Source organism: Anabrus simplex, chromosome 1 (assembly GCF_040414725.1).
Source record: "Anabrus simplex isolate iqAnaSimp1 chromosome 1, ASM4041472v1, whole genome shotgun sequence".
In the NCBI taxonomy this organism is placed as follows: Eukaryota; Metazoa; Arthropoda; class Insecta; order Orthoptera; family Tettigoniidae; genus Anabrus; species Anabrus simplex.
Window position 1 is genome coordinate 625253581 of NC_090265.1, and position 16178 is coordinate 625269758.

General features: G+C 36.2%; 2 protein-coding genes across 3 annotated transcripts in view; one reads left to right on the forward strand and one right to left on the reverse strand.

The window, feature by feature from the left end:
* LOC136857212 (snaclec botrocetin subunit beta) overlaps positions 1-5059 on the forward strand; it is a 95503-nt gene extending 90444 nt beyond the window's left edge. The window contains exon 3 of the mRNA XM_067135680.2: positions 2402-5059. Within this exon, the coding sequence (XP_066991781.2) occupies positions 2402-2709 (308 nt within the window). The 3' untranslated portion in view covers positions 2710-5059. The remainder of the gene's footprint in view (positions 1-2401) is intronic.
* Positions 1-16178, reverse strand: part of barc (RRM1_TatSF1_like and RRM2_TatSF1_like domain-containing protein barc) — a 396586-nt gene that overhangs the window by 299377 nt on the left and 81031 nt on the right. The window lies entirely within an intron of this gene.

The window sequence follows — 16178 nt, forward strand, 5'->3', positions numbered from 1 at the left end:
CAGAGGTAGTCGGATTTCTGAAGGGGATGAAAAAAATCTAATCGACACCCCAAGTCAGCGATATCGGCAAGTAAAAGATCTCTGGTGACACATTTGGTGTTTACCCGTCAAAATTATTTAAAACAGCCACAGGCGCCCAAGAAAGATTCAACTTACTCTGCCATTTAGTAGGCCTAGAGTAAAACGGAACATCGAAATTGATGAGCAGACAGCCAGATGGCGTCAAATTAAAACGTCTGCACGTGGTAGCTGCGGCCATACAATTATTATTATTATTATTATTATTATTATTATTATTATTATTATTGTTATTATTATCTGATAAGAATAATTTTAAAATCATAAAATACGGAACTCATTTAAAATAGAATGTAAAACTTTGTAAATATATGTGAGATTTCTCTTAAATGTGTAAAAACAAGTAAAATATTAGACAGATATATCGAAAATGAAATATGTTTTAAATCACTCCAAATATCCTAATTCATAAAAATATAACTGGTGGGTTCGAATCCTACCGCAGGCAGCCCTGAAGATGGAATTCCGTGATTTCCTATTTCCACGCCAGGAAAATGCTGGGGCTGTACCTTAATTAAGACCATGGCCGCTTCCTTCCCAATTTTAGCCCTTTCCCATTCTTGCATTGCCGAAAACCTTCAATGCGTTAGTACGACGTTAAACCATTACCAAATTTTTAAAAGAGAGAGAGACAAAATTTTAACTGTAGCCTATGATTAAAAATATATTTACACAGAAATTCTAGTCCTGATAATTATTATGTTACACTATTTGTATCTTAATGGAATCTTCTTAGTTATCTTCTGTAAATCTTGTGTGAATTCCTGCATAACCTCATTACAATTATTATGTTATGCTATTTGTAATGGAATACTTTTACCTATACTTTGTCAAATTTGTATGAATTCCTATATGAATTGTAATTAAACTATACAACATTACTAATAAGTATTTGTGAATTTGTATGTATTCTTTTTCTTGTTTTCTTGTTTCTTGCTTTCCTATTTGTTTTCACTTAGCCCACTTCTTGTTTTGATATCATTTCTTGTCATATTGTGCTTTCTAACTTTGTGCTTTATCTTATGTTGTTATATGTTTCCATTTAATTTCATTGCTATGCTACTGTAAGCACTGCCAAAATGATATCTCCCATTGACAAAGTATTTGTTAACAACAACAACAACAACAACAACAACAACAACAACAACAACAACAACAACATCAACAACAACAACAACAACAACAACAACAACAACAATAAATGAATCTCTCCAACAGCTAAACAATTACAGATATCTATTTGGTGTTGCACTGACTCAAGATAAAATGCACAAGAGGCATCTACGATGGTTTGGACATGTACTAAGGACAGGGGCTGATACTACTGTCAAGATGGGTTACACAGTAGAAGTTTTCGGTAGGAGACCAAAGGTACTACCTAAACAGCAATAGGATGATAGTCTTCACAAAGATCTAAAGAATGCCAGTCACTAACCTGACATAGCCCACGATAGAACTAAATGGAGATAACGAATCCATGTAGGAGACCCCACCACAAGGAGGGACAAACACTAGGAATAAGTTGAAATGGGATTGAAACCCAAATCTTTTCAACCTCTGTAGAGTTGCAATCATTCTTTTAATAGAAATGGCTAGTCATTTATTTACTTAATTATTACAAATTTCCCTCATAAATAGGCTGATACAAAGACAAAGTACACCAATATTGTGAAAATACATTATCAGGCAACTTATCATTTCTTTGTGAGTGATATGATGATTAACTGAATGTTATCTTATTTCTTTATTATTTTTATTTATTTATATATTTATTTATTTATTTCACGGGGGCACAGCTCTTTCTTGGTCTGCTTATATCAATCCCCTAGAGAGATTACAACTGCTAAAATTTATACCCTGTTAATTGGCTTCTCTTTATAAGGTGCAATGGCACATTATCATTCTCATGTGGCATTTTTTTATGATAACAAACCTACCACTATAACCAAGTCATGTATAGAAAGATAGGATCATCAACAGGAACACACAATAGCATGAACACAATGACATGTCAGTGTGTGAAGCGGGAGATTGTCCTCATCCTTTTGCGTTTGTTTCCTGTTTGTCTTCGTCCCCTCTTTTTGTTGCGCTCCATCACAACTGGGCTGTCATTGTGCTTATCCCATTATTTGCTCCAAATAATGTTTCTATCACTCTATATATAACTTCCTTTGCCACTTGTTTATTCCTTTCCATTACAACTATAATCAACTCAACTAGACTAGTTAAGTGATACTTTTCATTATGATAATGTTTTGGTATATGTGTTTTACTGATCTAAATGTTCATGGATAATACTAATACATTTCTCTGTGTTACATAGCTCGCTTGGAAAGGTGGCTGGGAGGAATTTACAACTGGGAACTCAAGCGATGGGTATGGGGAGCAAATGGTGGCAACCCACTTAAGTATCAAGGGTTTTCTATGCTAAAGAAAGGTGATGATCATAGATGGGAATGCATTATCATGGATCCAGTAAAGAACTACAAATGGAGCAATCGATACTGCATAGAAAGCAAACATTTTATTTGTGAGACACCCTTGAAGAGGCTTAAACCGCCAAGGCCACATGCAACCAAACCCAAGAAACCAAGAAGGCGACGTCCACCCAAGAATACAAATGCTATCTAAGTTACTTCAGAAATTACGCTTAGTTGCAGTGGTAACTATCACTAATATATTCTGGTGAATATCCAGTCAGAATTAAGTGTTTCTTCCTCTCTATCTAAAAAAAATAAATTAGTCTATCAAACTATTTATACGTGCATTAATTCCCTATTTTATAAGCACCTACTATTTTCTTAAAATGGTAATCACTGACACATTTTTTTCCTCATTCCAGTTAAAATTCAAAACAACACCATTTTCTGAGAGTAGATTTTAGCAAGACACTTTTTCCATATCTACAGTACAATAAAATAACAATAAAACCACTGCTCATGAAACAGATGTAACTTTAAATAGATCCACTAGCATTATAACATGGATGGCCCTCATTATGGACAAACTGAGGCCTTACTGAATTGGCTCTATAGAAAGAGCATACACATCATACGTAACAGAACAATTTACCAAAGAAAAATTAAAATCAACAATTCTCAAAGACTAGTCTAAATATTCATGTCAGCAGGAAAATAACACAACATGTCGTTATTAAATCTATCAACTGAAATTATAAAAGTTTTTCATAATCTTAAAAAAAGATGTGTACTGAGTGATATGCAACAAAATTAGATTAAAAATTCACATAACACCTTACAACGGCGCAAAATGTGCAGATCAATATTAATTTGAAAATACGAATCTACATGCATAGGATTACTACAAATGCTGCAAAAATATCTACAAAATAAGATTTCTGACAAAATAATATCAAATCTCATTAACAAGATATTGGTGCTAAATATATGAACATTCTTCTTTATTATAGTAGTGTACCTGTACTTTGTAAATAGTGTCAAGTTTCAAACCAGAAACTATCATAGAATAGAAAAATAAAAATATGTATGTTTGTTGAATCCTCAGCCCAAAGGCTTGTTGGATCCCCAGCAGTCACGCTCTCAATTCTCAAAGAAAGCCTGGGTGTACTGAAAAGGAGAAACTACATAGGATAAAAAAAATATAAAAAGTGTATCAAATAAATGTACAAGAATCTAAACTTATATGTTGCTTATTTCCCAACATTGTACTTATTTAAGCAATGCTGTTTAAAACTTATGTCATTCTTTTTTTTTTTGATATATCAGAGAGGAAAGATTCCCTAATTGTATACAGCTAAACAAATGCTTCATTGCAATTCAATCAGATTATCCAAGTACTCAGTATATCAACAAACTGAAAAAAACAAAACATTTATCTTTTTTTTTTTTACTTGAAAGAAAAAATTCTGAGAAAATCTAAAATATACTCTACTGTAAATTATGTAGTAGGATGGAAAATGTTGGTAAGCAACTATTAAATTCCTTTTATAATAAAACTTCTTGCTGCTTGAGCCATTATCATCCACAAAATGTATGGAATAAAGAATGCATAATATAATATACTGTAAATTAGCAAACAGGGTTATAAATAGGAGAGAAAAGAAAAAGGTAGTGAAGTTACCCTGTCCAAGAATTTAATGCACAAAAAATATGAAAGTTGGCAGTTCTTTTCATAGTAGAAGATTCTTTCATTATTGTTTTAAAAATACAGGGGAGCGAAAATGGACGTCTAAAATAATTGACAGGCAGATGATGATGTAAACAAATAGTTTAAAATACATATGTACTAGGTTAGCCAAAAGTGTGACTTTACATCATATACAAGATCTTTGAATGTGCAAATCTCTCACCTTGGAGCAATGTGATTTATATTAGGTTTTTAATCAAGTAGAAATGAAGCCAAGTTATATTTCTTCAAATTTAATTTGGGCCTCTTACTAATTACAAATTTCTCCATATTAATAAATAATTTAAAATAAAATATCTCACTGTTTACAAATTTCCTTTTACCATTGATTACAGATAAAGGTAGATATTCCAATACATATAAAACAAAAACAAACTTTAAACAATGGTACTTGCAGACTGCTTGGAAATTAAAAATCTACATAATTTCATGGTTTTCAAAACCTCTCTGGATCTAATGTTCTCAGAGATTATTGTACAAATTATGAAAATAAGCACTAGGCTATAGGAGTTACGGAAATGATACAACTAAACTTAAAATTCACTTTACATGGAATAACTAAATAAGAAAGGAGGTTTGATGAAAGAATAAATAAATTATTTTTACCACTTTACTAATTAAATATCTGAATTACTGTAACTAGATAAAAGGATGAAAACACTGTGAATGAAATGGATCAGGTAGCAAGACAGAGCAGCAAAAATAAAATAAAAATTAGCAGAAATATTTCCTCTCCATATGAAAAATAGGAGTTAGATTTGTTAATAATTTATTCATTTAAAAAATAAAATACAGTATACCTAAACTGAATGTACCTTTTTCGTATATTTGAATGTGACCTGCTCCCCCACTCCTGAATTGATCATATAAAAATTAGTTCCTTACCCACAAAAAAAAGTCCAAAAACTTATCTTGAACAAGCACCTTGAAGAAGAGACAATGGGTGGTGTGAATAAAAATGAGCACACACTCTTTACTCGCGAATTTAGAGCAGGCACTCGCAATGAGGTGAATAAAAACCGCCTGTCGGAAGCAATCACTCACAGCAGACCTGTGACCTTGACCACACACTCCAGTCGCTCGAGTAGCAGAGTGGGCGCTCCAGATTTCTGGTGAATAAAGATAAAGCAGGCACTCTTTCCGGTAAGCGCCTACTCATGTTCCCTTGAGCTAACTCAGTAGGTGACTTCAAATGATAGTGTCAAGATCAATAGCATGGCAGAGGTATTGGTGGTGGTTAATCGGAAAAGAAAATTGTATAAACTTCGCAGAGAATCATCTCAACTCGATTACAGAGTGTTATAAAGGTCCAGTAAGGAGCATGCTGAAGAGCCTCCGTGGGTCAGAAGGCAGCGCGCCGGCCTTTCACCTTTGGGTTCCATGGTTCAAATCTCGGCAACTTCATGTGGGATTTGTGCTGGACAAAGCAGAGACGGGACAGGTTTTCCTCCGGGTACTCCAGTTTTTCCTGTCATTTTTCATTCCAGCAGCACTCTCCAATATCATTACATTTCATCTGTCAGTGATTAATCATTGCCCCAGAGGAGTGCGACAGGCTTCGGCAGCCGGCACGATTCCTATCCTCACCGCTTCACTCATTCCATTCCTGACCTGGTCAGATGACTGGAAACAGGCTGTGGATTTTCAAGGAGCATGCTGAATGGTTAGTGGAGCATTTCCTTGGGTACTAACAAATGAAGACAAAATGTAAATCTTCTTGAGTTATGTTGATGACCCTGGGTTTCAGAGTGGAGTTGGTGAAGACATCTCGGAGAACTGTGTCAAAAACATTTTTTTCGCAGGTTTTAACATGAACAGAAATGAAAGCAGATTATTAGATAAAATTCCAACAAATGTTGCTTAGATGCAGGAAGCACGGGCTAAGTGGCATGAACGTGTGAGCTTACCTTATGCTGTCGGAACTGTAGACTGTACTCAGGTACAAATTCAGAAGCCACATGTTCATGGGAATGATTACATTTGGAGAAAAGGTGTCCCTAGCATTAATGTACAGGCCACTTGCAATGGAAAGGAAGAATTCATCCAGTGTGGATGTATCACGGCCTGGCTCTGTCTATGACTCCCGAATTTGGAGAAACTCCGATGTTTGCAGTTATGACGCCTCTGTAGGAAGTCGAAGGGATGACAAATTCTGCAGATCTTACAACTTGCTTATGTCACGCCGACACAGATAGGTCATATGGCAACGATGGGATAGGAATGGCGTAGGAGTAGGAAGGAAGCGGCCGTAGCCTTTATTAAGATACAACCCCAGCATTTGCCTGGTGAGAAAATGGAAAACCACGGAAAACCATCTTCAAGGCTGCTGACAGTGGGGATCGAACCCACTATCTCCCAGGTGCAAACTCACATCTGCGCGCCCTTCATCGCACGGCCAACTCATCCGGTCCTGTAGATCTGGCTCCTTAAAAATTTCATTCAATTGTCAATATATTATTTTCATCATAATGTTTGTTATTTATGTTATAGGCCTACCATTGTCCTCAATTTATTAATGTTGTAATATTCAGGCTATGATTTCCTACCTTTCAGACGACCGATGGTAGGGTTATTCTCCCCCTGCATTAGATTCATCACCCGCTTCTCCCATTATTTTAATGATATGCATTTGTTTCCCGTGCGTTTTAATTCTACTTTATATTTCAGTCTTGTTTTCATGTTTTGCACATGGGGATTTGGCCCAGTTTTACGGCCGGATGTTCTTCCTGACGCCAACTTAGATGGAGGGATGTAATTACTATTGCGTGTTTCTGTGATGGTTGGTAGCATAGTGTGTTGTGCGAATATGAAGAGGAAAGTGTTGGGACAAACACAAACACCCAGTCACCGGACCAGAAGAATGAATCAGAGGCGATTAAAATCCCTGACCCAGCCGGGACGCTCTGAACCGAACGCCTCAATGCTGACCATTCAGCGAATCAGACAGTTGTTGGACGGAAATGTTTAAGTTAAATTTAGCGAGTAGCTCACACTGAAGTGCATTTATTGCACTTGTTTTCTTGTGCTTCTTATCCGGCAACTGTGACTTTGAAAACATAATTGTATGTTCCTTTAAAATGGAGATAAAAGCGGACTGGAATTCCACACTGTCGTCTGCCATGTTAAGCATTAAACTACCTGGAAGTCATCGAAGTGTTATCATAGTCTAAGGTGTTATATACATGGCACGTACACGACCTTGATCAGTGACACTGAGTGGCTGCTCCAGACACTTGAGTGTATGCTGTGCTTCCGCTCTATATTTTTATTCACCGCAAATGCGGAGTGGAAGCTCATCGGCAGGGAGACACTCAGGCACTCAGCAAGCACACGCTCACTCGCTTAGACTCATTTTTATTCACACCACCCAATGAGAATGCTCTGCTGTTTTAATTCATTACATGGTTTTGAGACACTGCGCTCAATAACTTCATGTTCCTCTTCACCCTCCTCTAAAATCTAAAAATTAAGTTACTAGTAATAAGCAGACAGATCACCAACTTGATGAATACCAACAGGAATTTAGGAATGGAAGATGATGTGTTGAACAGATATGGAGTCTGAAAATAGTGGAAAGTTACATGTCAAAGGTCTAGTAGTAATCTTTGCAGATTTCATAAAAAGCATATGATTCAGTTGACTGGGGAGTACTACTTGACATATTAGCAGTATCAAGATCAACTGCCTACCATTTGCTGATAACCTAGCAATCTTGTCCAGACACATAGACACAGCTATAGAACAGATATATCTATTCAAGGAACAAGCAGGAAACCAGGCTCCAGATTTCCTTTGAAAAAAAACAAAGTTCATGGCATACATTAAAACTGCATCCCATCACCTAAAGACAAGGTTTGGTAGGATTTAGAGAGTTGACAGCTTCAGATAACTCTGAGATTGTCTAAATGAAAACATGTGAAAGGAAGGCAACAACAGCAGGCAAGAAAAGATAGTCACTGCTTTTTGTAGAATTCACAACCTTTATAAGAAGAAAGCAATCTCATTACAGGCGAACAACACTGTGATTATAACAGAATGTCTATATACTAGTAAGTGCCTCCAAGGGCTGGTCTAAGAGATGTTGAGAAAGTTGAGAGAAAAATGCTTTGCAAGATAATGAGTCCAAAAGTTGTAAATGGACAATATAGGTTAAGGGGACATGAAGAACTGTATCGGGAAAATGAACGAATGAAGGAGTCTATTAGGAAAATAAGACTGAAATTTTATGGACACCTCTTCAAAATGGATGGGAAGCAACTGACAAAACAAATTTTTAAGCTATTTGATAGCAGATCCAAAGTTTCTGACAAGTGATTCCAGGAGGTAGGTAAGGACTTTAACAAGGGTAGACTAAGGCAAGAGGGCATCTCAGATCGAGCACAACTTACTGGTTACAAATCAACAACTTCAAGGGGAAGAAAAGCAGAACAGTGGTTGGACAACGGGAAAGGCAGCAGGCTGCCAAGGGAAGAATGCAGCGATTCTGGGCTGCAAAAATACAACAATCAGAAATGTGTAACAGTTACTTAACATGGTCTTTAATGGCCCTAAACAAAAATAAAAATAAAACTCCAGTATGTAATTTCAATCTTCCATTTCAAAGATACCCATTCTTTCTGTAAAAGATTACAATGACTCTCAACACACTGTTAGACTGATGTTTGGCTTTTTGGGTAGAGGAGCCAAGCTTTCTTTTTCTTTTTTTCTCTATACCTGGATTTGCCTGGACTGAGGATGGGAGGGGACAACTTAGTCTCTATGAGTGCATCTCCAATGATTACTTCAAATAATTAATTGCTATGGCCACCATGACGTTATATTTCCTCAAGTATGTTGTCCTTGAAAAATTGTAAAACTGAAATGAAGAGACAATATTCACAAGCCACCCACTGTTCCTTTTCCAGTAAGCCTGGTAAAATCCTCTAGGCAAAGGCCACCCTCTCCTTCTATGACTTTCCTTTCTTATTCTCAGGTCAATTGTTGGCCAGTTCCATTGAACTTTCTGTGTTCAGTACGTGTTCGTAAACCAGCACCATAGTGTAGGGGTAAGCATGTCTGCCTTTTATTCAGAGGCCCTGGGTTCAATTCATTGCCAGGCCAGGGATTTTTGCCTTGAACTGAGGTCTGGTTTGTGGTCTTTGAGCTGAGCAGCAGTCACTTGGTAGGCCAAAGGTCCTCAGGACCTGTAGTGCCAGGGGATTTCTTTTTTGGATTGGGTGTACTTGAGAGACTAATTGTAGTGAGCTATAATTGCAATGTGCTGCACGGAATATGTACATGGTATGAGATAGAATCTTATCAATCCAGTTAACAATATAGTGTGTGTTTTGGAAGACAATCCATTTTCCAGATGGAGATCACAAATGAGTCTGCTGCACTCAAGGATTTAGTGTATTAACAGGTGAGTTTTGCATGTTGTACAATCTGACTGATTATTTGGCTGTTTAATCATAATAGAAGAAGTGTACTTGCTCGTTGGATCATGGCTGTAATCTATGAGATTTTGTTTACAGTTAAAGGTGGTCTGAAGTTTGATTCTGGCATATAATAACAATAGTATTTGTTTTCAAATCCAACTAACTACATTTTGTGATTTTTGGAAATGCCAAGGTACCAGAATTTTGTCCTGCAAGAGTTCTTTTATGTGCCAGTAAATCTACCAACATGAGGCTGACGTATTTGAGCCCCTTCAAATAGCACCTGACTGAGCCAAGATCAAACCTGCCAAGTTGAGCTCAAAAGGCCAGCACTCTACCACATAAACTACTCAGCCCGGTGATTTTGGCAAAGTTAGTGAATATTTCTTAGGCATATTGGCTTGGAAGAGCATTCATTCTGTCTTGTGATGTCAACTGAGTTGAGCAGTCTTGGATACAATAATTGACATATGTGGTATTAGGTGCTGTCAGGTTGCTGCTACTGCTGCTGCTGCTGCTGATGATGATGATGATAATAATAATAAAGGCTGAAATAATTTAGTTTCTTTGTCAATTTATTTTCCTTGGTCATGATTATGTCACTGACTTGAAAACATCCCTTCATCTACTTGCCAGAGTAGAAGCTGGTACTTAAAAAATATGAAAAATGTTTGTAACCTGTATGGCTGTGTATCTTTACTGGTATGTGTACTACAGTATTCAGTAAGTGTATTAATTTCAACTTTGTAAGAATAAACTTTAAAAATAGTGACTGCAGTTTTAGTTGTAAGAAAGGGCATGAAAGCCATGAAAATAGAAAACACTTCAGCATTCAAGAAATTTCACATCAGGTTTCAAAGCTAGAAAGAACTGATAAAAGGAAATCAGAGGGAGAAAATGAAGACAAGTAAGTGGAAACAATATCAATACAATATGTGGCCCCACAATTACAGTTCATTTCTGCATCCCATCAAGCTGGATGAAAAAAAGCTATTATTAGTTGCTATACATAAATTGTTATCAACCATCACTACAATCAGTACTACTTATCCATTCATCAAACAATAGTACAAATATACAATGGACAAACAACAAATAAATCAATATATAAAATCATCTTTCATTATAAAATTTGAACAGTAGAGCCTACAAATTATATCTTCTAAAATCAAATAAAAGGAAACTGGAACTCCCACACTTTTATTGAGCTACTTAATAATAATAATAATGAAAATGAAATGGCGTATGGCTTTTAGCGCCGGGAGTGTCCGAGGATAAGTTCGGTTTGCCAGATGCAGGTCTTTTGATTTGACACCCGTGGGCGACCCGCGCGTCATGATGAGGATGAAATGATGATGAAATGATGATGAAGATGACAAATACACCCAGCCCCCGTGCCAGTGGAATTAACCAATTATGGTTAAAATTCCCGACCCTGCTGGGAATCGAACCCTGGACCCCGGGACCAAAGGCCAGCCCGCTAACCATTTAGCCATGGAGCCGGGCAATAATAATAATCATCATCTTCATCATTCTGTGTGACTATTACAGCAGGATGCAGCTTTTGCGAGGCAGACCCTCCGACAAGAAAGGGCAGCATCTACCGTGTATGGGAAAATGTGTCTTAACTGTGGTGGATAGTGTTGAATGTGGTATATAAGTTGCAAGAATGTTGGGGACAATACAAACACCCAGTCCCCAAGCCATGGGAATTATTCGTTTGAGTTTAAAATACTTAACCCAGTTGGGAATCGAACCCAGTGCCCTCTGAACCGAAGTCCACTATGCTGACCATTCCGTCAACGAGCCGGACTAAGATATGGGTGGTGTTTAGGAATGGCATTTAGGGTAAAGCTGCTGCTTGCAAACAATATGAAAGGTGTATCTCATGAGGGCAGTGATGCTGAATGCAGTATGAGTGAGAAAAGTGATGCTAAACTATTTCATCTTGTTTAGTATGTCTATTTATAGCAATTCTGAAATATTTTGGGGTTTCTAAAACAATACAATCTTTTGAGCATCCAACCAGCCTCTAGGTCAACAAACAAACAAACAAACAAACAAACAAACAAACAAACAAACAAACAAACAAACAAACAAAATTGAATATACCATCGTAACATATGAGTTGGGAATTTCAAACCATACCTCCTTTATAGGAGTTACAGGGTATTAAGTTGCAGGTACTTGCCGAATAAAAACAAAAAATCAGCTTGAAATGGACAAATGAATAACAAGAGGAATATGTTTGAGGCTAATGTAGGTCACGTTTATGAAGAATGTGAGAAGTAGGATCTGATTCAGAAGATAATACATAGATCTAGTATTAAATACTTCCAAGTGAGGGATGCACAGGTATAAGAGCAATGAATAAAATAATCACAGACATGCTCAAAAACTTAAAACACTGACTAGTATCATAACAATCTACCGAATATGAAGAATGTTAATTGGACCGCCATACGAAAAGAAACATAAGCATGTTCATATGTTGAACATAATGATGACGAACTTGAAGCCTAATAAGAAATCATAAAATATTAATTCTTTGCTAACAAGTCTGGCTTTTTTGCTCAGTCAAGTTTATCTTGTGCAGAGATGTAAATCACACTGGCTTCAATTGTAGAGGTTATCACAAACTTGCCAATTATTCCTGAATATTTAAATAAAAGAAGAGCGGTTAAGTGTAAGAGAGGACCTGAGTCCTAACTTCACCAATAATAATAATAATAATAATAATAATAATAATAATAATAATAATAATAATAATAATAATAATAATAATAATAATAATAATAATAATAATTCCATTCAATATGCAAACAAATATGAAATCAAAATATTAAGATTATCAACAAGAGTATCACATTCCATTTTAAGAACAAGATTATATTTGTTGTTGTCTTTGTTAACCTGCAGGATTCACTTACATGAATCTTCATGAGTAGTATTTTTAACTGTTATAAATTAGTGAAAGCAAAAAATAAAGCTGTCCATTGTAATGGCTTTCCCAGTCCAACTGCTACCTAAATTTAAATCATGGCTGAGAGTGGAAGACAAAACACACATCTCAGGATCCCTGTGCCAACTTCATCCTGTCATCTTGTTTCATGAACAATCTCAATCAAGCATGTAGCATGTCAAACAGGAATTCCTAAAGTTCACACAAATTGCTGCCATTATAAATAACAGATTATAAAATACACAACAAGCAGCTTGACTTGAATATTCTCTTCAGATTATGCACATAATAAATACACGGCAAAATACATGTTAAAATAGACATAGTATACTGAAATCTAATATTATACAGAACAAATTCATCCTGCTTTCACTCAGCATTATAACAGCTGCCTTCGATTTTTATCATAAAATAATGAAGTTTCTAAATACTTCGAATATATATAAGACTAGAAGTCATTAGAAGAAAAATAAACATAATTTCAATCTCTTCCTAACAGAACTACATCTTAAACCAGAGATGTCCGGCTCAATGGCAGAATGGTAAAGCATTACTCTTTGTTCCAAGGGTCTTGGATTCAAATTCCAACCCGGCAAATGATTCATTCCTATGGTTTGGGGGCTGGATGTTAATGTCATTCCTTTCACACTTGTCACATACAATAAATAGGCTACTGTAGCACGAGCTTTGTTGAATGCTGGCTTTACGGGGAAAGTAGGGGCAGCAGAGGGAGAAGAGTCCTGCATCAGTGTTCATGTTCACAGTACTGACAAATAATGAGTGTGAAGCAAATATGGAAAAGTAATAAATCAGGCTCAGTCATAACAATATTTATTTCATACCTATCTAAAATGTTGAAAACACTTTTATTAGTTAATACTGGACCAGGCGAGTTGGCCGTGCGCGTAGAGGCGCACGACTGTGGGCTTGCATCCGGGAGATAGTTGGTTCGAATCCCACTATTGGCAGCCCTGAAAATGGTTTTCCGTGGTTTCCCATTTTCACACCAGGCAAATGCTGGGGCTGTACCTTAATTAAGGCCACGGCCGCTTCCTTCCAACTCCTAGGCCTTTCCTATCCCATCGTCGCCATAAGACCTATCTGTGTCGGCGCGACGTAAAGCCCCTAGCAAAAAAAAAAAAAAAAGTAGTTAATACTGGAAAATAAGTCAAATAGTAATTAACACATGACAGTATTGCTCAACCACTGTCAAATTTCCCAGGTAAGGACTCCCTAGCTGAAACAGAAAAGGCGTGCTAGACTAGGTCCACCCTCAAGGTCATGAGTTTGATTCCCTGTAAGAAAATTGAAAATTTTAAAAACAATATTTCTACTTTGAAGAGGCACATGGTCCTGCAGTTCACTCAGCCTACACCAAAAATTAATACTAAATTAATTCCTGAATGCAGAGGTGACCGGGCATAGAGCTAACAACCCTATCCCACTTAGTGCCATGGTTGGCTATTATTTTTCTACCTTCGCTGAGCAGTTACAGGAGTTCGGAGCACCTGAGGTACATAGTTCATGCGAAGACTAGGGAGCCCAGCACTCAAGAAAACATGAGTAGATAGTTACACCTATCCTCTACTACACTCACATTCAGGGAAAAATAATATGATTAATGGGCCCTTAAAAATCATCTGTGAATAATAACCATATTGAAAGGCTGATAAATCATACTCTCAGAATACCATAAAATATTGAGATCAAAATCAACAACATTTTAAAAAAATCATAAATAACAAAATGCCTAAAATTTTCTTTTCCAAATGTTTAAGGATTCTATTCAACCAGTTCAAAATGACAGTATGGCAGTAATATTTTTAAATTATTACTGTTTCCATTAAGTAGAAAATAAAAGGCATTTTAATGTATATATTACTTTAACCAGTTTTCAGACACTAGGGTGCAAATTATTTAAAACATGCTAATCCTCATAGATGTGTCGTTAAGACAAAATTCAGCTGAGATAAAATAAACAGAAGGGCTGGCTGGACATGTTGTTAATGCTTTTGGGCTGTAACAACATGTCTGGCCAGCTCTTTAATGTTTCCATTTATATTGACAACACACTTATCTGGATTAAGACAAAATTCAACTGAGATAAAATAAACAGAAGGGCTGGCTGGACATGTTGTTAATGCTTTTGGGCTGTAACAACATGTCTGGCTAGCTCTTTAATGTTTCCATTTATCTTGACAACACACTTATCTGGATTAGCATGCTTTAAATAATTTTAAATCAGTGACAATTGACCCTAGCAGCTGAAAACTGGTTCTGAACAAAAACCATTTGTGTGCTGATACCACTGTTTAATTTTAATAACAATAATACAACCATCAGCACTGTTTTAATACAATGACTATAATATTTTATGATGATTATGAAAGCATAATTTTGTAACAATTTTCACAACCCAGCGTCAACCCTCAATGGAACACAATTTTTTATTATTATTATCATCATTATCATCATCATTATGTTAGCTCCTTGGCCGAATGGCCAGCATAGTGCCCCGGGTTTGATTCCCAGCTGGGTCTGAGATATTAACCTTACGTGGTTAATTCCCTTGGCTCAGGGACTAAGTGTTTGTACTGTCCCCAACATCCCTGCAACTCACATACCAGACACAACACTATACTCCACCACAATAACACAGAGTTTTCTATCCATGGCAGATGGCGCCCACCCTTGTCGGAGGGTCTGCCTTACAAGGACTGCACCAGGCTATTATTAATTTTATTATTAGTTTCCTCTGTGGATCAGTGGCACAGTGTCAGTCTTCACACCCCTAGATTATAGGTTCAAACTCAGCAGAGGTAGTTAGAATTTTGAAGGGTGGAAAACTAGTCCATTTGGCAATTCATGTCATAGGAGGTTGAGATGTAAACGACCATGGCGACATATTTGGCGTTTACCTGACAAAACTAATTAAATAGACTGCTAAAAAGAGTCTACTTTCTCTGGCAACCGGTAGAGTAAAATGGAACAATAAAACTGACATGCAGGCAACTCAATGGTATTAAATAAAGGTACCTGAGTTCATATAATTATATAGTAGCCTCAAAAGTATTAACTGCAGTATTTGCTGCCTCAGGCTACAAATACATATAAATATAATTTGTAACTACAAAAGTATTAACTTTATTGGTAATAACTTGTAATAAGAAATGGAGTTCTTAAATACATGTGAGCTTCAAGTAATTCCAGATAAGTGAACAGAATTTTAAAAAGTGAAGCTGCAAGTAATTAGCATATTCATAAATCAGTAATTTATCAGATGAGTTTAATATTAATTTTTTTTTTCCATGTAGTTGAACTCTGCCCTTGTGGCAATCCAGAATGTCTGGAAAGTTGATGAGTTTGTTTATAAATAAATAAAAAAATAAATAAATAAATAAATAAATAAATAAATAAATAAATAAATAAATAAATAAATAAATAAATAAATAAATACAGTGATGAAAAGAAGGATTTAAGCTGGATGTCTTCTGACAATTATCAATACTTGGTGAATGAGAAAGCTGTGCTCTACAATGTCAAGTGAGAAGGTG